General features: G+C 38.2%; 1 protein-coding gene across 1 annotated transcript; it reads right to left on the bottom strand.

Moving 5' to 3' along the window:
* Positions 1–572: 572 nt before the first annotated feature.
* On the bottom strand, positions 573–24,400 carry RSPH3 (radial spoke head 3). The gene is made up of 8 exons (XM_004440559.3): positions 23,766–24,400; positions 20,113–20,200; positions 9,669–9,810; positions 7,959–8,104; positions 5,963–6,166; positions 3,949–4,111; positions 1,540–1,626; positions 573–1,094 (listed from the first exon to the last, which is right to left on the bottom strand). The coding sequence occupies exons 1-8, from the start codon at positions 24,383–24,385 to the stop codon at positions 784–786; spliced, it is 1,761 nt and encodes a 586-aa protein (XP_004440616.2). The 5' UTR covers positions 24,386–24,400; the 3' UTR covers positions 573–783.
* Positions 24,401–24,878: the final 478 nt, after the last annotated feature.

Genomic DNA, 24,878 nt, shown 5'->3' with positions numbered 1-24,878 from the left:
GAAAATCAACCCATATATTTCTAGGTGTTCAAATATATACATATATAAATAGCTTGAAAAAGGCCTGGAAGGGACACACCTAACTGATAACAGTGGTTATCTTTGAGAAGGGGAGTGGAACTGCATAAGGGCAAGTAGAGACTTGAGCTTCATTGGCATTGCCTGACATTTTTTAATAGCAGGAATGTGAAAAAATAGATAAGCGCACATAACTAATTCATAGAATCCGTTGAGCCTTACTTGAATATGGAAGATGGAAGGAGTAACTATCTGTTTACTTTTATACAAATAAGGGTATATTTCTTGGTCCTTGCAAGAAGGGAGCACTATAGCTTCAAGTAACACAACATTTAGGTATTCTTGAGCAGAGTAGGTTAAATGGTTTTCCTACAGAGAAGAAAAGCTCAATGGCTGACAGCACTGATATCTGATATTAAATATCATACTTACCAAAAAAAGAACTAACTCACAAAATTACAAAGATTAAGGAAAATATATTTGTTAGTTATATACAGTGATATTGGGAAGCTCGTAATTAAGCATAATTCTCATGAGAGTTACGATATAGCTTCTGGATATTACTATTAAATAAATGAATTAAGTATTTGTTTCATTTTTTAATTAGTTTTATTATTTCAACATATATGATTTGCCTGGATCACTATACAAAAAGACATGTTGACTAAATACATAAGCTGAGGGGACTCACACATCATTACCTGATTGCTTGTGATGCTGATGGCCTGTTGATTGGTTTCATGGCTCCAAAGCTTCCCTCTATTGTCACAGTTCTTCCTTCCCTAAGGATTTCCTCATTTCTGTCTGCTCATCGTCTCCTTCTTCCATAAGGTTCCTCTCTTGGGATGACACTTTCTCCAAATACCTTCCATCATATGGTGTTCTCTGCAGGAAGTCTCTGTCTGGAGGTGGCCTCTGTGACTGTGATGCGTTTTGCTCCTGGAATTCAGGACCCACCAGCAGATCCCTCATTGCTCCAGGACCACCGAGCCCATCCTCAGGTTCCCGAGACGGGTGCTCGTCCTCCTTACGCTCATACATCATCAGTCTCCTCTCAACCACCTCACGGATCAACACTGAAAAATTACGTGCACAGAAATCACTGTGATTTTTCATGTTTCAGTAGTTATAGTGCTCATTTACAAGTGAGTATAAAACATTCATCAGGCCTCATCCCTTCTCTGTATCACAACTTTTTATATGGAGTTAGTACACTTAACTTCTGTGCCATGTAATGTATGGAATATGAATTATATTCAATGCTTGCTTTAACACAATATCATTCATAAAGTAATGACAAAAGATGTTACATTCATAAAGTAATGACAAAAGATGTTAATTTTGGTCAAATTATAGAAGAATATAGAAATAATATTGAGGGTAAAAATTTGCACCTTTGTTAATATAATTGACATACTGAAAATTTAAGAACTAAAACTGTAAAATTAACGGCTTTCTTCTATTTATTCTTTTTACTGAAAAATTTCAGAGGTGACTTTTAAATACAATAAAAGAACTTACTGTCAAGAACTGTTCTTCCCACCATGCTGTATTCCATGGTTTTATCAACTTCATTCATGAGCCATGGAAGGAATCCTATCTCAATATCTGTCATAAAAAAAAAAGTTAACTTCATTAAGTGATTTGTTTATTTTTTTTGCTGAGGAAGCTTCGCCCTGAGCTAACATCCGTTGTCAATTTTCCTCTTTTTTTGCTTGAGGAAGATTAGCCCTGAGCTAACACTTGTGCCAATCTTCCTCTATTTTGTATGCGGGTCGCAGCCACAGGATGGCTGAGGAGTGGTGCAGGTCCGCGCCCAGGATCTGAACCCGCAAACCCAGGCCACAGAAGCAGAGCACACTGAACTTAACCACTACACCACTGGGCCAGTCCCCCCTTCAGTGATTTTTATGAATCATTACACATAGGAAGAATCTGTGCTTTTCCCCTAATGTTACAGATTCATCAACACTGTTTTCTTAATACAAAATGTTAAACAGACTCATATAGCATTACTTTTGCCATATTTTCTATATATGTTCTGGTCCATTTCCTTTCTACTGCAGTAGAAACAGTATTTTCAAAACTATGAGGACTTCCTTGGAGTCAAAGCCTTCAGAACTGACTTTATAGGTGCAGTCTGAGATGGATCAAGGGCGGGGTGTGGATCTGGGAGCAGAACTCCAATTCAAATACAATGCAAATCTGGCATTGAGCAATGCCCCCACCTGACACCTGGGGCCTAACAGAAGCTGATCAAGACTCAGAGGATAAAGGTCAGAGGACATCTGAGAAGGCCATCTAGAAATGGGTCAGAAACTAGGTGTTTCCATTAGTGATAAATTTGTTCAAACTGAAATGGAAATCTATGTAAGCATTTAAAAAATATGGTCCATTACAAAATACATTTTAATGTTTTTTTTTTTTTTTTTAAAGATTTTATTTATTTATTTTTCCCTCCAAAGCCCCAGTAGATAGTTGTATGTCATAGCTGCACATCCTTCTAGTTGCTGTATGTGGGACGCGGCCTCAGCATGGCCGGAGAAGCGGTGCGTCGGTGCGCGCCCGGGATCCGAACCCGGGCCGCCAGCAGCGGAGTGCACGCACTTAACCGCTAAGCCACGGGGCCGGCCCCATTTTAATGTTTTAAAACGGCTTTTTTTGGAAGGCAGGCATCTAATTGTTATTTTTCAATGGGGTGACAATAGAGAATGTGATAGAATATTATATTCATTGCCATAAATAATTTTAATCTGAGGCATGAATCTCCTTTGCAAGCTTTTAAATGATCTATAACTGACTTGTTCAGCAATTCATGAGAGAAAAAAGGTTGCCGGTCTCTGTGACTGACACCAAGAGGCCTAGCTAGACCCCAGGAAGGCGGCAAGGCAGCATGGAAAGAGCACTGGACCTGGAGTCCGAGGCCTAAATGCTTCCCTGCCTGAGTGCTGGGGAGCAAGGCATTTAAAGTCTCTGAGCTTCAGTTTCTACTTCTGAAGAATGGGAATTAATCTGCCCAATCTACCACACAGGGTTGGTGGGAGGGTCAAATGGTATCATGTAGGAAAAACACTATATCCATTGGAAAGTACAATATAAATGTAAACTACTAATATCTGTCTGTAGTCTGACCTCTATGTATTGAATTGAATATGTAAACAATGAAAATTAACATTACTAACATCTGCCCCAAAATATTATCAGCCATTTGAAATAGGACCTGTATACAAAGCTCTGTGGATTTCAGTGCTTTTGAACCTGAGGAAGGAGGGTCGCAGTGAGAACACGGCAACTCTTACCCTTCATTGGCCAAACTAGTGAAGGACAGGTGGCTCTGAGGGGATGCTAACAGAGAGCTACAGGTACGGGTTCTATGAAGGCAGAGATCAGGTCCCTTCTTTTTTATCTCCAACACCTAATACGGTGCCTGGCAGAGTATAAACACCTAATTAAATGAATAAATGACCTCAATAGCGGCCCTCCAAAGGGTTTTTGATTGAAATAGGAAGTCAGTGGAGAAAAAGTTGATAACAACTATCTATACATACAAGCACAAGTGCTTTATAGCTTACAAAAGTTTCATATATATTATGACATTTAACTCCTAAGCAATCGCCATCTCACATGTAAGGAAACTGGACGTCATAAAGCAAGTTAATGATGAAGCTGGGATCCAACCTCAAGTTTCTGACATCAAGTCCATATTCTTTCTACTACTTCTTAATAAAGACAAAGCAACATCCTAAAATCAAGATCTTTGTAATACACCTCTTATTAGTAACAGTACTTACTTAAAACAACTATAATTGACTTTTTTATTTGCTTCAGAGAGAGATTCTAGTTCAAAATAAAAATGGGCATGAGATAAACGTGAAGCATTAAGAGGATGCTTATTGTAACAGAGTTAAGCTAACAAAACCCTTCACAGACCTCTTTCAACGGGATCGTAAAAGTAGCCGCCATCCCTGAGACTGTCAAACACGGAAGGGAGAAGGTCGGCCAGGTATCGCTGCGCAAACGCCCAGGCGGCGATTTTCTCTGCGGTCTCATTATGCTTGTGGACCACTTCCCACTGCTGTTTCTTCCGACGTTCCTGCCCAGACAGAGACACCACCATCGATGGTTATTTACCTATTACGTCCTCCCCACAGACTGAATCCAGTGAGTGGAAGAATTGGGACTTATATTTGTATCCAAAGATGGACTGCAAGGTGTCTATTAAAGGTTCATATTTTTCATCAAGACTTTAATGAATTTCAACAGTTAGTAGGTACTGAACTGAGAAAAGAGGTGGAGCTTAAGGTAAAATTCATCTCCTGAAAGTAAAATATTTCAAGTAAAATAATTTCAAGATATGCATGCTTGACTATGTCGATGATATCAAAGGATAATAATAGTTACATGTATTTTTAATTAGTATTATCATAAAGTATTGCTAATATGAAAATTATAGTGCTTAGATATCTCCAAACAAAGAACTTGAGCCAATGAATTACCTCACTTATAATGATTCTTTGAATTCATAAAGTTTTGAAAATGATAAAACCCCTCTCTTCTTGTTGTGGCTTCTTCTGGACCATATGATATCAATAAAGCTAATGAAGTGTTTTCTCTACTCCCATGTAGAAGTGGGAGCATTAATATATTTTCTGTTTAAGTCTGTTTTCAAAGTTTTTTTTTTTGTGAGGAAGATAAGCCCTGAGCTAACATCCGATGCCAATATCCCTCTCTTTTTTTGCTGAGGAAGATTGGCCCTGGGCTAACATCCGTGCCCATCTTCCTCTACTTTATATGGGACCCCGCCACAGCACGCCTTGACAAGCAGTGCATCGGCGCATGCCCGGGATCCGAACCTGTGAACCCTGGGCCACTGAGGCGGAGCACGCACACTTAACTGCTACACCACCGGGCTGACACCTCAAAGTTTTAAGCACATATAAATCTAGAGGATTTGTATTCTTCATCTTTTTCATAATGTATTTCCTAATAGTAAATAAATAAATAAATAAATAAATAAGTATTCTTTGATAAAGATTTCACTGATTATTTCAACAAAGCTAATTTTGTGTTTGTTTTATATCTGTAAACAAACAGTCTTGCATTTGCAGTCTTTACCATAAGCCCTATGCTCTTTACACAACTAATTCTTCATTTTGGAAGAAAACTGAAAGTCCATTTGATTAGGTATTGAGTAGAATATCCCACCAACCAAGCTATTCTGTGTAGTAAGTTGGACTCTTTGGGAAATTATTTTAACTCTTTTAGGTATTCAGGCATTCCATTATAATTTATTCATTCAGTGTACAACATAGGGTGACAGTTACTGCCAGATGCAGAAAGACCCTCAAGAGTTACTGAGCCTAGTGTTTCCTAACTGGAGGTTACTGGCATATTTTAAAGACTGGATTCTAAAACTTTTCTTATTAAAGGTTCTAAAGACCTATAATCTAAAAAATATTCTGTAAGGACCCAAGTAGTTTTGCTAGACCCCTAAGGATGCAGAGAAGGACCTGGTCACTGAGAAAGACCCAGAATCCTATGCATATCCTCTGCTTCTTATCCCCCATCCATCCTCAATATACTCCACGTTTTCTTTCCACCTTTTCTGCTACTGACTTATGGCAAATCAATGTGTTTTTCTCTCTAAGCCTCTTGATATTTAAGAGTGGCTTTCAGTTGGGACATATGTAATTTATTCCATTTAAGAACTTTTGGGAACTCTGTTTAGGTACATTTATGTATGTTGGAATGTAAAAAAGTGTAATTCAGTCCATGAAAGATCTATGATCTAGAGAACAGGAGAGACCTGAACAATAAATACTATAGGTCTTTTCTAACATATTTCCAAAGATCTTTAGCTCCTAGGACATACCACATGTAATTTTGAACATAATATGTTAAATAGCCAAAAGACTGCCTCAGAAAGAAAAACAGAATTCTATACCTTTTCCTCTCGGTGTCGTCTCTCTTGCTCTTCAAGTCTTTGAACTTCGGCCAGTTCGGCGTTGCGTAACTCCTCGTACGCACGCTGACCGGCTCGCAGGTTAGCCAGCTCTTCCTCTTCCATCACCTCCAGGAGAGCCTGCTCGATGGTCTTTCCCACCAAGACTTCCAACATTGGTGTAACTTCCAGATCAAAGTCAAAGAGCTTAAACACACACAACAAAGCAAATTTAAAATTTTAATCATGAACCACATGCTCAGTGGAACGATATGCAGAAGGACAGCAATAACGAGACACTATTCATCGACCTCTGTCACTGTGTGGGTGCTTGATGTACGTTTCCAATCCTCAAAACAGCCCCGTAAGGCACACAGAATGGCATTTTGTTTACAGGCAAAAATGGGTTAAGTCAAATTTATACAAAGACCTAGGCATCATAAAAATGAACGCTGAGGGCCGGCTCCGTGGCTTAGCGGTTAAGTGCGTGCGCTCTGATGCTGGCGGCCCGGGTTCGGATCCCGGGAGCGCCCCGAGGCACCACTTCTCCGTCCAATGCGAGGCCGAGTCCCACGTACAGCAACTAGAAGTATGTGAACCTATGACATACAACTATCTACTGGGGCTTTGGGGGGAAAAAACTGAATAAAAAAAAAAAAAAAATCTAAAAAAAAAAATAAATAAAAATGAACGCTGATACTCAACAACTTTAAGATCAAATTCTGAAACCCAAGGTAAACATCTTTATCTTTCTTATTTTCTGCCTTTTCTGCTCAATTTTTACTGGTTGTTTTTGACAAAGAACTATGGAACAAGAATAATGGATATTTTGGTGATTCATCTCCAGGATTTAGAGATGAATATATTCTATGTAGCTTATGAAGACTTATTTCCCAAGTTTAGTGACGGTTCTTTCAAGTTCCTTCAAGTCTTAAATCTCATTTAAGTCATTATGCACATAAGCATTACCTTCTCCTCTTCAATTTCATAAACGGGACTACTTATGCATTCTACATTGATAGAAAAATTTAATTATTTTAGGATTTTTTTTTAAGAGAGAGATTATCTTCATAAAAGTTATGTAATCTATAAGCAACTAATAGTGGAATCTTTTTTTCTTTTTGAGGAAGATTGGCCCTGAGCTAACATTTGTTGCCAATCTTCCTCTTTTTCTTTTTTCTCCCCAAAGCCCCAGCATATAGTTGTATATCCTAGTTGTAGGTCCTTCTAGTTCTTGTATGTGGCATGCCACCTCAGCATGGCTTAATGAGCGGTGAGTAGGTCCACACTCAGGATCTGAAGTGGCAAACCCTGGGCTACTGAAGCAGAACGTGTGAACTTAACTGCTACGCCACCAGGCCAGCCCCTAATAGTGGAATCTTTTATACCAGAGATATTATTTTCTCTTATTTGATACAAATCTACCTTATATTCATATATTAAGCAAGTATGCAAACTCACAAAAATCAAACGTGTAAATATTCTAAAAACATTTCTAATGATGTTCATTTCTGATCAGCGAAGAGGAGAAATCAGAACATGGTATTTAAAAACATTTTTGGGGGGCCAGCCTGGTGGCACAGCGGTTAAGTGCGTGCGCTCCGCTGCGGCGGCCCAGGGTTCGCAGGTTCGGATCCCGAGTGCGCACCAACGCACTGCGTGTCAAGCCATGCTGTGGCAGCATCCCATATAAAGTAGAGGAAGATGGGCACAGATGTTAGCCCAGGCCCAATCTTCTTCAGCAAAAAAGAGGAAGATTGGCATCAGATGTTAGCTCAGAGCTAATCTTCCTCACAAAAAACACAACACAAAACAAACAAACAAAAAAAAACATTTCTGGGTACATCAGGATAAAACTACTATTATAGACAAATCTGGAAAGAAATCCAGTAAGTGGAATCTTTCTGATTGTGGTTTGTACGCATATTAAGCTTTTAACTAAACCTAACTTTACCTATTTATAAAGAAGATAGAGGGAAGTCCAAACGATGTACCATACCTCTCCTTCTAGTATTTGGGTGGCCACATCTTTGCCAGTTTTGGCAGGAATAAAGAGTGGTGTTGGTGGTCTGTCCAAAAATGCATCTGTTTGGCATTCCATATCGACTTCTATGATGCGGTCAGCAATTTCTTCAAGGTATAATTCTAAGAGAATACCATACACATTGAGTTTGAAATTCTGGTCTATTTCAAGCATATATGTGTATTTGAAACTTCAACTCCTTCAAAATAGAATTAAATGGATCAGAAAATAAGTCTTAGAGTGAATGTGCTCAAATGTGAGTTCAATTCACATTCTGAACTAAGTGTTTTTATATATTTGGAAGAACACACAGCCAGGCTAGAGCATTTATTGAATGTCGAGAAAGCACTGAGCGTTGTATCTGAAAATGGAACTAAAGAAGAACATGAAACCACAGATGTATATAAGACTCAAAGTATAATAGGGGATGGAAAGTTAATAATCCATCTGTATAATTGAGTCCTAAGATAGTAAACTTATAAAGATTTGAAAATTCCTGGATATTTAAAAAAATTATGCACCATGTCACTATGTTATTTGATGTTCCCTCTAACCCATAGATTATAAACGGATATATGAAAACAAATTTTATCTTAGGAACAATTTATATGAAGCAAGGGCAGTGTGGTATCATGCGAAGAACATGAGAACTGGAGTCAGAAGTTGAACACAGAACCTAGCCAAGTTACACCCTCTTTGGGCCTCAGTTTCTTTATCTGTAAAAGGGATCATAATTATGTCACTGGAGTCTTTGTAATAATAAAGGCGATACACAGGTAAAGGACTTGGTATAGTCTCTGAGATATAGGAAATACTCAACAAAAGGTGGCTGCTATTGTATCATGTAATATTCTGATGGTATAAATAAATACTAAAATTTAGCTCTCAGAGAATTATAACTATATTGGCTAATCACAGACATATACTCCTTCTAGACTTGGCCTCAAGGGAGGGGAAAAAGGCATGGAATGGTTCTCTTCCTCTCACCCTTACTACCCAGAAATAACTCTCATGACTCCACTCACCACGTTGGCAGGGTGCACAGTGAATCTTGAGTAGTGACATTGGTCCAAGGAAAACACCAAGTACTATCTGATTAGCAAGATCCTGTCAACAACACAGCTAGACCCCACAGGTCCAGGTGAGACTCTATAGCTAAGGACAGGTAGGAAAAGCCTGGCACTGGCCTCAGGAGAGCCCATGTGGCCATGGCGAATATGCAGAGTGAGAGGAGAACAAAAGGAGAGAACAGAAGAGGCCGTGGTGAGAGAGGTGGAGGGCTCAGATCTGAATGGGTTCACTCCTCTTAAAAGACAAAACGCCCAAATAGAACTACACTGTTCTCCTGTCCTGTAAGTCCAACATGATTCATGTTGGGCTGTGAAAGGAAAAAGAGAGAAATAATCTCAGTTTGAGAATAGAATACGTGAAAAGGGCTTAGCAAGAATTAATGGTCATAAAATTCTGTTTTTTTAAAACTCCATCTCACACTTCCAGGCATGCCCAATACAATAACAATATACAGTCTATGAATTTGTTTAATGAATGGACTTCTCCTACCACATGACTGGGGAAGACCTGGATAGAATAACAGATACATAAATAATACAAAGGCCAAATAAAAATCAACTGACTTAGAAAACTGAGCAAACCAAGGAGCCACGATGCCATGGCATGGTCACGTACCTGTCTGCACATCCATGTGCTTTCTGCCTTCCACGGGCTCGGGCGTTCGTGGTCGGAGCTGTTCTTGGGCTCGTTTTCTGGCAAGAGCCCTCCTCCTAGCCTGCTGCTGCCTCTGAATCTCTAGAGGATCAGGCTGCCCAGGCTAAGGGTGACAGAAAAGGCTTCTAAAATTTAGAAAATATTTCTCAAAGCAGATAGAACTGCCATTCTAAAAGTAATTCCTGGAGAGTATAAAAGTATGTCATATAATGTTTCCTGATTAGCAGTGACTTGATGATGAAAATTTCATTTGAACTTTGTCAGATAATTATAAAGGTGTCTGACAAAGCATAAAACTAACTTCAAAGTGTGACTAACTGGAATAAATGGCTACAGAATCCTATCCAATAAATTGTTCTTCCTCATCCAAGTATTTTTACCATGAATTCCTCTGGTGCCTAGTAACCAGTATACTGATATAACCATTCAGTTACAATAAACTTTAATGTGTAGTTAAGAAATTGAAAAGCACTAGGATTTTTTAAAGTCTGAATTTTATTTGGACAGAATTTCCTTAAAAAATATATTAGCTCACGGGCCGGCCCGTGGCTTAGCGGTTAAGTGCACACGCTCCGCTGCTGGTGGCCTGGGTTCAGATCCCGGGCGCGCACGGACGCACCGCTTCTCCTGCCATGCTGAGGCCGCATCCCACATAACAGCAACTAGAAGGAAGTGCAGCTATGACATACAACTATCTACTGGGGCTTTGGGGGAAAAAATAAATAAAATTATAAAAAAAAATAATATATATATATATTAGCTCACAAAGAAAACATCCTTAGTGAAAACGAAGCCTGTCCAAGTGCACAAAACGACAGCTAAGGGATTAAAAATATAATTATGCACAGTAGTTCTGCAATATTTGGAGGTCCCTGATTTGGTATCTGTATCTCACTTTGTAGTCATTCTCTATACCTATAGCTAACTTGTCTTATCTCATGGTAAATATGAAAAGAAAGGGGAAACATAAAAGCATTTTGCATGAAAAAAATTTTAATATTTAAAATTAGAATTCTAAAAACATTTTAATTGAAATGAAAATGTAATAACACTGAAGTTTTTTAAAAAGAAAAAAGAAAATTACCTATAATCCCATATCCCTAATACAATGGCTATTGTCATTTAAATGTCTAGTTTTTTTTAAGTTGTGATTTCATACATTTATGAATGATTTTATTCATTCATACATATACATCTATATATTTTTCTAACATTATCTATCATAAACTTTCCCCATATTTGTATTATATAGTGGAAAGAAGAGCGTTGGCTCTGAAGCTCCAATTCCAACTCTTCAATTTATTAATTACTAGGATTAGTAAATCTTGGACTAATTACCTAAGTTTTCAGATATTCATTTTTCTCATCTGTACGATGGGAATACTAATAACATCTATCTAAGGTTTTGGTTGTAAGGAACAAATCAGATAATAATGTAATGAGCCTAACACAATACCTGACACAGAATAGCTCTTCCCCTACATAGTTATTTCCTTTTATTATAAAATAAAATAACCACATTACAAAAAAAAAGAAAGAAAGAAAGAGAAACAATCACCTATAATTCCATTTTTCTAATACAATTACTGAAATCATTTTGGGATCATTTAGTGAAGAATTTTCTTTCTTTGTTTACATATTCTACATCATGATAAATATCATGCTTGATTTATTTCCATTTTCTTAATGGAACAGAATTATAAAGTCAGCTCTTGAAAGATTTGGAGTAACATAAATGTAACAAGTTCATTTTAGAAATGCATTGCCCAACTTAACTGTTTCAGGGTCTCGTTAAAATCTATTTTTAAAAAAGTTTTATTTTGAAATAATTAACAAGAGGTTGCAAAAATAGCAGACAGAGTCCTGTGTACCCTTCAGGCAGCTTCCTCCAATGGTGACATTATATATAATTGTGGCACACTATCAAAATCAGGAAATTAACACAGGTAGAATATGACAGTGATCTGTAACAGATCTTACTCAGTTTTCACAATTTTTACATGCATTGATTTCTGTTTGTGTCTGTGTGTATAGTTCTATGCGATTTTATCCCATATATAGATTTGTGTAACCACCACTACAATCAAGATAGAGACCTGTTTCATCACAACAAAGGAGCTCCCTTGGGTATCCCTTTATAATTCTCCCAAGTCCCACCTTCATCCCTGTGCCCTGGCAACCACTAATCTGTTCTCCATTTCTAGTTTTGTCTTTTCGAGAATGTTACATACAAGGAATCATACAGTATGTAACCTTTTGAGATTGGGTTTTTCCGCTAAGCATAATACCCTTGAGATCCATCCAGGCTGTTACATGTATCAATAGTTCATTCCTTTTCGTTACTGAGTAGTACCTAAATGTATGGATGTACCAGGTTTGTTTAACCATTTACCTGCTGAGAGACACACAGGATGTGTTTTCAGCTTTGGGCTATTATGAATAAAGCTGCTATGAATGTTCATTCGTGTGTAGGTTTATATGTGAATATAAGTTCCCATTCTCTGGGATAAATGTCTAAGGGTGCAATTGTAGAGTCAAATGGTAAATGCTTGTTAGATTTTTTAAGTAGCTACTGAACAATTTTCCAGAGTGGATGTACCATTTTACATTCCCATCAGAAAAACACGAGATTTCCAGTTGCTCTGCGTCCTCACAAGCATTTGTTATTATCACTATTTAAAAATTTTAGCTTTTCTAACAGGTTATATCATTGTGGTTTTAATATGTATTTCCCTATGGCTAATAATGTTGATTTTTTAAAATGTGCTTATTTGTCATCCCTATCTTTTCTTTGGTGAAATATCTGCTCATGTCTTTTGACCATTTTGGTTTTTTTTTTTTTTTACTTTTAAGAGTTCTTTACATATTCCAAATACATGACCTTTGTTGGATACGTGGTTTGCAAATATTTTCTTCCAGTTTGTAGCTTGCCTTTTACCCTCTTATAAGGGTTTTTCACACCACAAAAGTTTCAAATTTTGACGAAGTCCACTTTATCACGTTTTCTTCTCTGGATTAACTCTCTGCTTAGCCCTAGATTCTGAAGGTTTTCTCCTAAAAGTTTATAGTTTTACATTTCATATTTAAATCCATGATCCATTTGAACTAATTTTCATATACAGTCTAAGGTTTAGGTCATGGTTCATTTAATTTTTTTGTTTATGGATGTCCAATTGCTCCAGCACCATTTTGTTGGAAAGGCTATCTTTCCTTCATTGACCTGCTTTTGTCCCTTTGTCAAAATTATTTGGGTGTATTTGTGTTGCTTTATTTCTGAGTTCTCTATTCTGTTCCATCGGTCCATGTATCTATTCCTCCACCAATACCACCCCGTCTTGATATAACTACTACTATCATACATAGTAAATCTTTTAATGTTGGGTACAGCAATTCCTCTCATTTTATTCTTCTTTTTCTAAATGGTGTTAGCTATTTTATTCCTTTGCTTTTCTATGTAAATTTTAGAATTAGCTTGTCTATATCTACATAGATCTTGCTGGAATTTTGATAGGAATTGTGTTATACTTCTAGGTCAACCTGGGGAGAATTAACATCTTTACTACAGTTAGTCTTCCAATCCATGCACATGGTATGTCTCTCCATTTCTTTATATGGTCTTTGATTTCTTTCTTTCTTTTTTTTTTTTTTTTTTTTAACAGGCATCATATAATTAAAAAACATCAATTTATTTTTAAAAAATCAAAAACGAAAACAGTTCACTCATTTCTCCCACTCCCCCCTCTCACCTCTGGCAACTACCAATTTGTTCTCTGTATCTATGAGCTTGTTTTTTAAATAAATATATATATTTTGATCCCAAATAGAAGAGAGATCATATGGTATTTGTCTTAATCTGTCTGACTTATTTCACTTAGCATAATGCCCTCAGGGTCCCTCCATGTCACAAATGGCAAGATTTCTTTTTTTATGGCTGAATAATATTCCATTGTATCTATATAGCAATTTCTTTATCCATTCATCCACTGATGGACACACAGATTGTTTCCATATTTTGCCTATTGTAAATAATGCTGCAATGAACGTGGGTGTGTATACATCTTTTTAAATTAGTGTTTTCATTTTCTTTGGATAAATTCCCAGAAGAGGAATTGCTAGATCATATGGTAGTCCTATTTTTAATTTTTTGAGGAACCTCCATACTGTTTTCCATAGTGGCTGCACCAATTTACATCCCCACCAACAGTGCACAAGGGTTCCCTTTTCTCCATATCCTTGCCAACACTTGTTACTTCTTGTCTTTTTGATGACAGCCATTCTAACAGGTGATATCTCATTGTGGTTTTGATTTGCATTTCCCTGATGATTAATGATGTAGAGCATCTTTTCGTGTACCTGTTGGCCATCTGTGTGTCTTCTTTGGAAAAATGTCTATTCCGATCTTTTGCCCATTTTTTAATTGAATTGTTTGTTTTCCGCTATTGAGTTGTATGAGTTCTTTACATATTTTGGATATTAGCCCATTATCAGATATATGATTTGCAAATATTTTCTCCCATTCAGTAGGTTGCCTTTTCATTTTGTTGATGGTTACCTACGCCGTGTAGAATCTTTGATTTCTTTAATCAGAATTTTGTAATTTTTATCTTATAGATCCTGTACATGTTTTGTTAAATTTATACCTAGGTATTCCGGTTTTTTGGGAATGATTGTAAATGGTATTGTGTTTTAAATTTTGTTCTCTACATTCCTTTCTAGTATACAGAAATATGACTGATTTTAGTGTGTTGATTTTGTATCCTGTGATGTTGCTCAACTCACTAGTTCTAGTAGTTTTTGGTAGAGTCATTGGGATTTTCTATCTAGACAATTTTGTCATCTGCAATTCGGGACAGTTCTAATTCTTCCTTTCTGATCTAGATCTAGCACTGGCTGGGACTTCCAGTACTATGTTGAATAAAAGTGGTGAGAGTGAACATCCTTGACTTGTTCCCAGCTTTAGGGGGAAAGCATTCATTCTTTCACCATTAAATATGATACTAGCTATAGGTATTTTGCGGAAGTTCTTCATCAAGTTGAGGAAAGTCCTTTCAATTCTTAATTTGCTGTGTTTATCATGAATGAGTGTTGAATTCTGTAAAATACTTTTTCTGCATCAATGATTATGATCAGGGGATTTATCTTTTTTATCCTGTTGATATGGTAGATTACATTGATTTACAAATGTTGGACCACATTTGCATGCTTGGAATAAATTCTGCTTGGTCGTGGTGTATAACTCTTTTTTTATATATTGCTTGATTCTATTTGCTACTAATTTGTTGAGGATTTTTGCATTTACATTCATGATAGCTATTGGTCTTATAGTTTGGCTTTACTTTCTTTGTCTGATTTTGGTATCAGGGTAATAATGCTGGCCTTCTAAAATAAGTTGAGAAGTGTTCCCTCCTCTTTTATTTTCTGGAAGAGATTGTGTAGAATTGATCCTAATTCTTCTTTAAATGTTTGGTAGAATTCTTCAGTGAAACCATCTGGGCCTGGAGATTTCTTTTTTGGAAGCTTTTAAATTAGAAATTTAATTTCTTTAATAGTTATAGGACTATTCAGAATATCTATTTCATGTTAGGTGAATTTTGGTAGTTTGTAGTTTAAAAAATTAGTCCATTTCACATATATTGTTGAATTTATGTGTGTACATTTGTTTGCATTCCCTTATTATTGTTTTAATCTTTTAATGGATTAGGGTCTGTAGTTATATCCCCTGATAGTCATTCCAGATATTTGTTATTTGTGTCTTCTTTTTCTCTTTGATAGTCTTACTAGAGGTTTATTAATTTTATTGATCTTTTCAAAGAACCAACTTCTGGTTTCATTGATTTTCTCTATTGTTTTTGTTTTCAATTTAATTGATTTCTGCTTTTATCTTTACTATTTTCTTCCTTTTGCTTGCTTTGGGTTTGTTTTGCTCATCTTTTTCCAGTTTATTGAGGTAGAAGCTTAGATTTTTGATTTGAGGTCTTTCCTTTTTTCCCTTAGCACTGCTTTGGCTGCATATCACAAATTTTGATATGTTGTATTTTCATTAAATTCTAAGTATTCTTTCAAAATTTTCTTTAATATTTCCTCTATGGATTATTTGGAAGTGTGCTGCTTACTTTTCCAGTGCTTGAAGATTTTTCCTGTTATCTTTTATTATTGATTTTTAGCTTGATTCCGTTGCGGTCAGAGAACCACACTCTGTATGATTTCAAATATTTTAAATACATTGAGGTTGTTTTATGGCCCAGGATATGGTCTATCTTAGTGAATATTCCACAGATGCTTCAAAACAATATGCATTCTGTTGTTGTCAGAAGGACTGTTCTATAAATGTCAATCAAAACCTATTGGTTGATGGTGTTGTCTAGATCTTCTACATCCTTGCTGACTTTCTGTCTCAGAGAAGGATGCTGAAGTCCCCAGCTAAAATTGTGGATTTGTCTATTTCTCCTTTCAGTTCTATCAATTTTTGCTTCACGTATTTTGAAGCTCTGTTGGTTGATGCACTCACATTTAAGCTTGCTATGTCTTCTTGGCATATTATGATACTTTCACCATTATGTAATGTCCCTCTTTGTCCCTGGTAATCTTACTTTCTTTGAAATCTACTTTATCTGACATGAAATACAGCTACAATTACTCTTTAAAAATTAAAGTTTGCATGGTATATACTTTTCTATCCTTTTATTCTCAACCCACCCACATCATTATAATTGAAATGAGTTTCTTGTAGACAATATATAGTTGGCTCATGTTTTTTTATCTACTCTGTCAACCTCTGCCTTTTATTGGTTTAGTTAGACCATTTACATTTAAAGCAATTATTGCTGTGTTAGGGCTTTGGCTGCTATTTTACTTTTTGTTTTCTGTTCTGTCTTTCATTTTTCTATTTTCTTTTTCTTGCCTTCCTGTGAGTTACTTGAACATTTTTTTAGAATTCTCTTTTGATTTATCTATAACATTTTGGACTACATCTCTATGTGTAGTTTTAAAAAATAGTTGCTCCAGGTATTACAATATACTATGATCACAGCAAACATTTAGTACCAACACTTTACTACTTCAAGTGAAGTGTAGAAATCTTACTTCCATTTAGATCCCCTTATTCTGCCAACTTTTAAAATATAATCAAAATATAATCATCTTAAATATTTCATCTCCATACATTAAGCACTATATCAGATGATGTTATAATTTTGCTTCAACCATCAAACATAATTTTTAAAAACCATGAGAAAGACAGTTTACTATATTTATCCGTTTTCACTCATTCCATTGTTGTATCTTCCTTACCGAAGTCCCAAGCCTCCTTCTGTTATCATCTCCTTTCTGTTTAGAGAACTTCCTTTAATTATTCTTTAAGGGTAAGCCTGCTGTTGAAAAGTCTTCTTAGTTTTCCTTCATCTGAGAATGACTTGATTTCCTCTTTATTCCTGAAGAATATTTTCACTGAATTAAAATCAGGGCTTGATAGTCCTTTTTTTTTTCAGGACTTGAGAAATATTGTGCCACTTTTTTTCTGGACTCCATGGTGTTAGAAATCCACTTTTAATCAAATAATTATTCCCCTTCTGGTAATGTGTCATATCGCTATAGCTGCTTTCCAGATTTTTTGTTTTTAGTTTTCAGAAGTTTGATTTTGATGTGTCTTGGTGTGAATTTCTTTGGGTTTATCCTGCTTGGGATTTGATCAGTTTCTCAGATCTGTAGGTTTATGCTTTTGCCAAATTTGTGGAATTTTCAGGCACTATTTCTTTGAATATTTTTTCAGTCCTACACTTTTTCTCCTGTCTTTCTGGGACTTGGATAACATGAATGTTAGGTATTTTTTTATTGTTCCTCAGCTCTCTGAGGCTTTTTTTTGGGTCTGTCTTCTATCTGTTATTCAGACTGGGTAATTTCCATTGATTTGTCTTTGAATTCACTGATTGTTTCCTGTGTCATCTCCAATGAGTCTGTCCTGTGAATTTTTTATTTTGGTTATTATATTTTTTAGTTCTATATTTTCCATTTATTTTTATATCTTCTATTTCTTTAGTAAAATTTTCTGGTTTTTCATTTGTTCCAAGAATGTTCATAATTATTCACTTTTGATTGAAAATTTTTATGATTGCTGCTTTAAAATCCTTGTCAGGTAATTCCTACATATGAATCATCTTGGTGTTGTCATCTCTTGACTGATTTTTCTCTTTCAAGTTGTGACTGTCCTGGTTCTTGGTATGATGAACGATTTTCTTATTGCATCCTGGACATTTTGGGTATTATGTCGTGAGACTCTGGATCTTATCTAATCTTATTAGCAGGAAGTCACCCCTTTTGTTTTAGCGTGCAGATGCAGGTGGAGACAGAAGTTCAGCATCCTGCTGGGCCTCACAGACACCACCCCAGTGAAAGCCAGGGGTCAACTTCTATTACCTCATTGGTGCCTGGTGGGGTGGTAGTTCAGCTCCTTGCTATGATCCCCTGACACCAGTGTTGGGGTACTGGGGAGTGGGGCTCTAACACTCCTCATACCACCTTGTTCCTCTTCATTACGCCCAGATAGGGGTGAAACTTCAGCTCCCTCCTGGCTCTGCTGACACCACCCCAGCAAAAGGAGGGTACTGACTTGTGCCATCTCTTACCACCTCACTGCCCCTGGGTGAGGGTGGAAGTTTGGCTTCCTGCTCCACCCTTGTTGACACCACCTCAGTGGGTGAATCAGAGCACCGGTTTGTACTGCACTGTTGCTGCCATATGGGGATGGAAACGCAGCTCTCCACTTCAGCCTCGCTGATGTCATTCGGAGGGGCAGGGCAGTTTTTCCATTGATGTTTGGCTGGAAGAGGAGTAGTATTGTAAAAGCGTTTCTGTTCTGTTAGGCTGCCCTTTTCCTAGTCTTTTGGATAGAGGGAGCAGGCTTTTCTCAGGGTGTGCCTGTTGGTGGTTCCAGGATGCAGGCTTCTCCAGTACTCTGAATGGGATATGTGGGAGGCAAAAGAAAACCCAGGGAACTCACTGCCATGTCATTCAAGTCCTAAGGTCCCTAGCCAGTGCACTTTCTTCTTTCCATCTTTCAGAGTCTTTCTATGTTTGTTTGTTGTGCCATGTCCAGAGTTTTTTAGTTGACAGAGGAGGAATAGGAAGGAATTGGCAAATTCCTGCTTGTCTGGAACTGGAAGTCTCAGTGAAGACTTCTAAGGTAAGGTCTTGAATAATTGGCTAAAGAACTAAAAAAAAGTGTATCAAATCATTACAATATTAATTTCAAAAAAAAATAAATAGAACTAAAACAACCAGTGATTCTTCTTTCTACTTTTGTTCTAAGTATGCCAGTGTTGACTGCTACTGCCGCAAGGAAGTGCTGAAACACATCTATATGACCTATGTGAGCCGTTGTTTCCAAACGCTGGTTCCTGAACTGGCTATACCAGAATTGCCTAGAGAAGTTTATTAATAATGTGTATTCCTGTGTCCAACCCTTGGAGGTTCTAATGCAGTAGATGCAGGGTATGGCTGAAGCATGTATATTTTTAATGAGCTTTCTAGGTGGTTTTGATGTACACTGCTTCAGAATGTCTAATATTCCATATATCACCGTGTGGAGTTAGGCACTTATCTGTCACACAGTGTTTACAGATTAACATAACTGTATTTCATTTCTGAGCCAAGTCATCACTCTTAATACCATGCCACGTCTTACTCACCTCTGTATCCTAGGTACCCAGAACAGGACCTAAAACTCAATAAATATTTGTTGAATGAATTAAAGAAAATAAGAATAATTCAGAATTTTTGATTAAATAATGATAATAGTATTAGAGTATGAGATAATTTTAAAAAACCTAAATATATTAGACCAGTGCTACTCAAAGTGTGGTCCTCAGACTAATGCTGTCTATGAACTCTTTGAACTGGTCTGTAAGAATTTAATTATAGAAATTGAGAGTAAAAGTTCAGAAACTTTTAGAGCAGTTTTCCAGAGTTCTGTTAATCTAATGAAAAACTGGGGCCTGTATTTTTTAATTATTATTTTTAACTGTGGTAAAATACACATAAAATTTACCATCTTTACCATTTTTAAATGTACAGTTCAGTGGCACGAAGTACATTCACAGTGCTGTGCAACCATCACCATCATCCATCTCCAGAACTCTTTTCATCTTGCAAAACTGAAACTCTGTACCCATTAAATAATAACTCCCTATTCCCCTATCCTCCTAGCCACTGGCAAGCACCATCAGCCTTGTATTTTGCATGTCTTTTTTTTTTTTTTTTTATTTCATTTTTCTAGTAATCTATCTTTATTTTACTTTATAAATGTTTTAGTCTGCAACAGATTAGAAATTAAAAGAAACAAACAAACAAACTAGTCCTGCACCACAGGTAGTGTGAAAGCTCCGTGTTAGACCATTCAAATCATACTTACCAGCGGCCCTGTTTGTAGGGCGTAAGTGTTGCCTCGGATCACCCTTCTGTCATACATTATGTTTCCGTAACTCACAGGTTCTTCAGTTCTGTAAGACAGCAAATTCTAACTACTGTAATAGAGTATTGGTATCTATGAAGTCAACTCATTTTTAACAGGATTTAGACTAAGATGAAAATATTTTAAGACAACAGATTTTTGTTTTAGCACAGTCCATAAAATAAGGAGACAAATGGCTACCATTTATTGAAGGCTTATTATATGCCAGGTCCTTCGCAAATAGTATTTTACTTACTGCTCACAATAGGCTTTAAGTTGGGAACTATGATTCCCATTTGAGAGAAGAGAAAGTAGACGCAGAAAGGAATCTGCCTAAGGTCACCTAGCGAGTAAGTGGCAGAGTTGGATTTGGGTGCGAATCTGTTAGATTACTTAACAAATGTGAAAATGGCCCATTTGAAAAGGGGCCTGCCCTAACGCACTGACAAAACTTCGATTCAAGGATTGAAAAGTTACATTCATAGAATCAGGCTTAAAAAATAAAATAAGTCAAATTTCTCATTGTTCTTTAACCTCAAAGATATTTTTAAGTGATACTGTTTCAAATGTTAATAAAATTTTAATTTGGGGAATCAGAATGATCAATATTGTGAAACTGATCAATATTGTGAATGATCAATAGTGAAAAATACACAGTTGATATTTCCCTGCAAAGTTCTTTAAATGATATCCTATTTACGGCTATGAAACCAAACATCGACCTATACCAATAACAGTACTCTATCAGAAATGATTTTCAGAGGGGTAAATTGCTTATTTATCATATACTGAAACCACTATTGGATAACCTGACTTCATATTACTTAAAACCCAGACCTGCTGCACTGCTCATCTTACTTGACCTCTGGGCAGTGTTCAGCTCAGCTGGCCACCCCTTCACTGGAGCACTCTAGGCCTTTGTGATCCCACCACGTTCTTCTGATTGTTTTTCTGCGACTTCTCTGCTGGTTCTCAGCCTGTGTTTGTCAGTTCCTCCTGTCTTGGAGCATTTCCTCAGGGCTCAGCCTTCTCTTGTCCTTAGTTGACTTCATCCAATCTCAAGGCTTCGCTTATGATCCATATATTAAAACTCCCAATTTTATGCTTAGCTCAGAACTCCTCTGAGCTCCAGGCATGTATATCAAATTGATTTGCCCAATGACGTCTCACTAAGATGTCTCAATGACAACCTCAAAATTGAACTGTCATTCTCCCACTCCAACTTGTTACTTCTTTAGTGTTCCCTGTTTCATTAAATGGTACCACTAACCACTAAGCCACCCAAGTGGCTTTATCTAGAAGCCTGGAAGTCATCTATGACTCTTCCCTCTTCCCCAATCCCTACAGCCAACAAGTCCTATTGATGCTATCCTTTAAATCTTTCTCGTATCCATCCATTGCTCATGGCCACCACTATCTTTTACCCGGACTATTGCAAAAGTCTCTTAGTCTCTTAACTGTCTGCAACAATGGAACAACACTGCTCCCTCAATCTGTTCTATACATTTTAGCCAGTGATCTTTCAGAATGGAAAAATCCATTTACATGATTAAAGCCTCCTAGTGTTAATTAAAATAATAATGATGAAAAATTTTTGTTTTGTTTTTCTACTATCAAAAGCCAAAAAGAAAAAAAAAATCCACAACATCTATTGCTGGTGAGGATGGGGTGAAAAGGATATGTTTAAACATTCCTCGAGGAAAGGTATATTGTTCCATCTGTTCGTATTAAAAGTACACATGACCTAACAATCCCACCCTAGGAATCTGCCTCATGGAAATAAAAAAGCCAGTACATAAGGTTGTTTATTAAAACCTCCTTCTTTGTGGTAAAAATTTGAAGCAAACTGAGTATCTATCAATAGCAGAAAATTTTCATAACTTATGGTACATCCATACCAAGGGATATCATGCTGCTATTAAAAATTATTGGAGGAATTTCCACAAAGAATTAAGTGAGAAAAGGAAGATACTGAGAATTGTGCATAATATGTTACCATTCTCATGAAGCAGACACAGCCCTTGCATGGGTGTATGTGAATGTATATATTCATACATCTGTACATAAACATGTGAGCTTGCAGAATAGTACAGAAGCATTCATGCAAGGTTGTTAACATGGTTACTTTGGGGGGCAGGAGAGCACGTTTGCAAGGGAAGGGGGTGGGGAATAAGGCTCCGTTAAGAATGCCCCCAAGCATGAATGATATGAGTCCATTTATATAAAATTAAATATATATGTGTATGCATACATAAAGAAATTAGGGGAAAAAAAGGAATTAGAGTTTGTAAAATAAGAGGAAAAAGCCAACTGCAGATTAATATGTGTAGTATGATTCTATTTTGGAAATAAACGTTCTATATATATGTGTGTCCACGCAAGGAGGTATAGAATAATAGAAGAATAACGTAAGATTGTCAAAGTTGGTTACAACAGGGAAGTGGGAGTAGAGGTGGGTGGGAGATGATTAACTTTGCCTTTATTCATCCTTATTTTGTATCTTTCATCTGCTTCAACAAGCATATAGTACTTCTGTAAACTGAAAACCACCAATAAGGATAATTTTAAACTGAAAAATCAAATACATACACATACATTCCTTCTAATGGCTTGAATCAACCTATTACTTCAATACACCAATCAACTAACTCTATCAAAAAAAAAAAAATCACTCCTAACGAACCACCACTGATTCTTACTTCATCTGTTGGTCTGATTTAATAGTAAGATTTGTAAGCAACTGCTTAAAGGCACTAGAAAATGTTTTTGAAAGGAGTCCTTTTTTAAATTAATCCTTTTATAACATATATAATTCTTCTTCAAATTTAAATTTTCTATTTTGGTTTTCTTAAAGTGATAGACATATCTTATAAAAAAGTTTTTGTCAGAATAAGATAATTATGAATTTAGGCTCAGTGCCTGAAATAAGCATCAAGAGTTACATTGCTGATGTTCAAAAATTAATTCAACAATTTGTGTCCAGTGCTTACTACGTGTCAGGCACACTCCTAGGTGGACAAAAGGCACAAAGGCTCGTGTTCCACGGAGCCTGCATTCTTGGGAAGTTCTGCTGATTCCAAAGTTGGAGGCTTATGGAAAGAACTTCAAGAGAACCATAACATTTACGGTCCTTTCTAAATAAGTATATTTGAATATTTGCAAATACTCATTAATGTAAAAATACAATTCAGGGTCCAGCATGGAAGGATAACCCGATTCCTGACCAAGGATAACCCATTCCTAGTGTGGAAAGAGCTGTGCTTGGCTCCCATTCTGGACGTGCTATTGTGTGTGTTACCTTTGTACCTCAGTTTCCTCATTTGCATAAAGGAGTCATAAAACCAACTTCACAGCGCTGTGGACTAAGTGAGAAAACATGTGAATGCCCCTAGTAAGGTGCTTGGCACAGTTGGCCAACAATAAACATTAGTTGGCTCAAGTTTTGTGAAATAAGCCAGTTCCATGTACATGTTATCAATCATACCAGCAACTCATTAGCACTAACAGTTAACTAAGGGAGGCCCCCCCAAGGCAGGTCTTGCCCGGGCGAAGGGGTCAGGATCCCGGGATCGGGGGCAGGTGGAGATCACACGGGGGCTGGTTTGCTCACTCACGGCTCCATCAGGTTGTCCCGGTAACGGCGGCGCTGGCAGGGCAGGGCCCGGGGCCGGCTGGTGTAGGTGTAGGTGTAGGTGCCCATGGCTGGAGAGGTGCGGCGGGTCAACGCGGAGGCCCCGTCCGTGGTCAGGCTGCCTCGCTTTCGGTGGAGCTTGGCTTTGAAGCAGGTGGGCGCTAGGGTGTCGTGGGAGCGGGAGAGGCGCACGTGGTGCCAAGGGCAAGGGCTCCGCGACCCAAGGAGAGGCGGCAAGAAGGGAAGCGGGCGGGACGGGAGGTTGCCAGGGCAGGAGGTGGGAGCTACGCTCAGCTGGGTCCCGGCAGCACAGAGCCAGACCGCGACTCCGGTGCCCGTTGCCCAGCAACCCCGCGTTCCGCCCAGGGGCGTGGCCTCTAGGCAGTTCCGGCGGGCGGGTTTCAGGGGAGGGCCCGCGCGCCAGGGCACTTCCGGCTCTTGACTCCGCCCACCGGCGCCACCCTTGCAGATGCGCCTGCTCGTTTGAAGTTCTCCCTCCCGGGAGGTGGGTATGGTGGCCTTGGTGGAGGGCTTTGCGGGGCACGGCGGCGGTCCCCGGCCCCACTTTGGACTGTAGCTTCCTGGGGTAGGTGTCGGCGCCATTCTCCCAGGCCCACGTGCTCCGCTCATTAGGGGCGTCCTGGGCTGTTTCTCCTCCCGCCCCCGCCGCCGCCCCGGGCTGCCCGCCTCCGGTCGCTCACGCTGGCGCCTGGGCTCCCAGCTCTGGTACGTGCCAGGGCCGGGTGAGGGCTCCCCTGGGGTCTCGCGGCAGCGCCACCCCTCCCGCCCCGGGAGCGGGCTGCCGCCGCGCTCTGCAGCCTTGCCTGCATTTCCCGCCTGCCTTCTATGCAGACCGCGGTGTTGCTTGGCACCTCGGAGGACCCTTGGGGGCACGCAGCGACAAGGACCGCCCCAGTGACGTCTCATTTTGGGAAAGGGGTGGGCGCTTTGTTGACTCTTTCTTTTAGGCACCCTATACCTTAATCTGTCAGGCCCCAGGCTCTGAAAGATGAAGCATCAGGGGTGGGTCTGCGCTCAGAAACGCAGATGCTTTGGTTTTACTATTAGCAATGTTAAAAATATTGTAGCTTGTGTG

The sequence above is a fragment of the Ceratotherium simum genome, chromosome 38 (assembly GCF_057802395.1).
Source record: "Ceratotherium simum simum isolate JZ-2026a chromosome 38, ASM5780239v1, whole genome shotgun sequence".
Lineage (NCBI taxonomy): Eukaryota > Metazoa > Chordata > Mammalia > Perissodactyla > Rhinocerotidae > Ceratotherium > Ceratotherium simum.
The sequence above is the reverse complement of the archived record's forward strand: the minus strand, read 5'-3'. Positions and strand labels throughout refer to the sequence as shown.

What these genes read in the sequence shown, in the direction of transcription:
- RSPH3 (XM_004440559.3), bottom strand. Translation starts at nt 24,385, where the DNA reads ATGGCGCCGACACCTACCCCAGGAAGCTACAGTCCAAAGTGGGGCCGG. An exon ending in CCCTACAAACAGGGCCGCTG is followed by an intron (nt 9,811 to 20,112) that starts GTAAGTATGATT and finishes TGTCACCCTTAG; the next exon opens with CCTGGGCAGCCTGATCCTCT. An exon ending in TTACGATCCCGTTGAAAGAG is followed by an intron (nt 1,627 to 3,948) that starts GTCTGTGAAGGG and finishes TTTTTATGACAG; the next exon opens with ATATTGAGATAGGATTCCTT.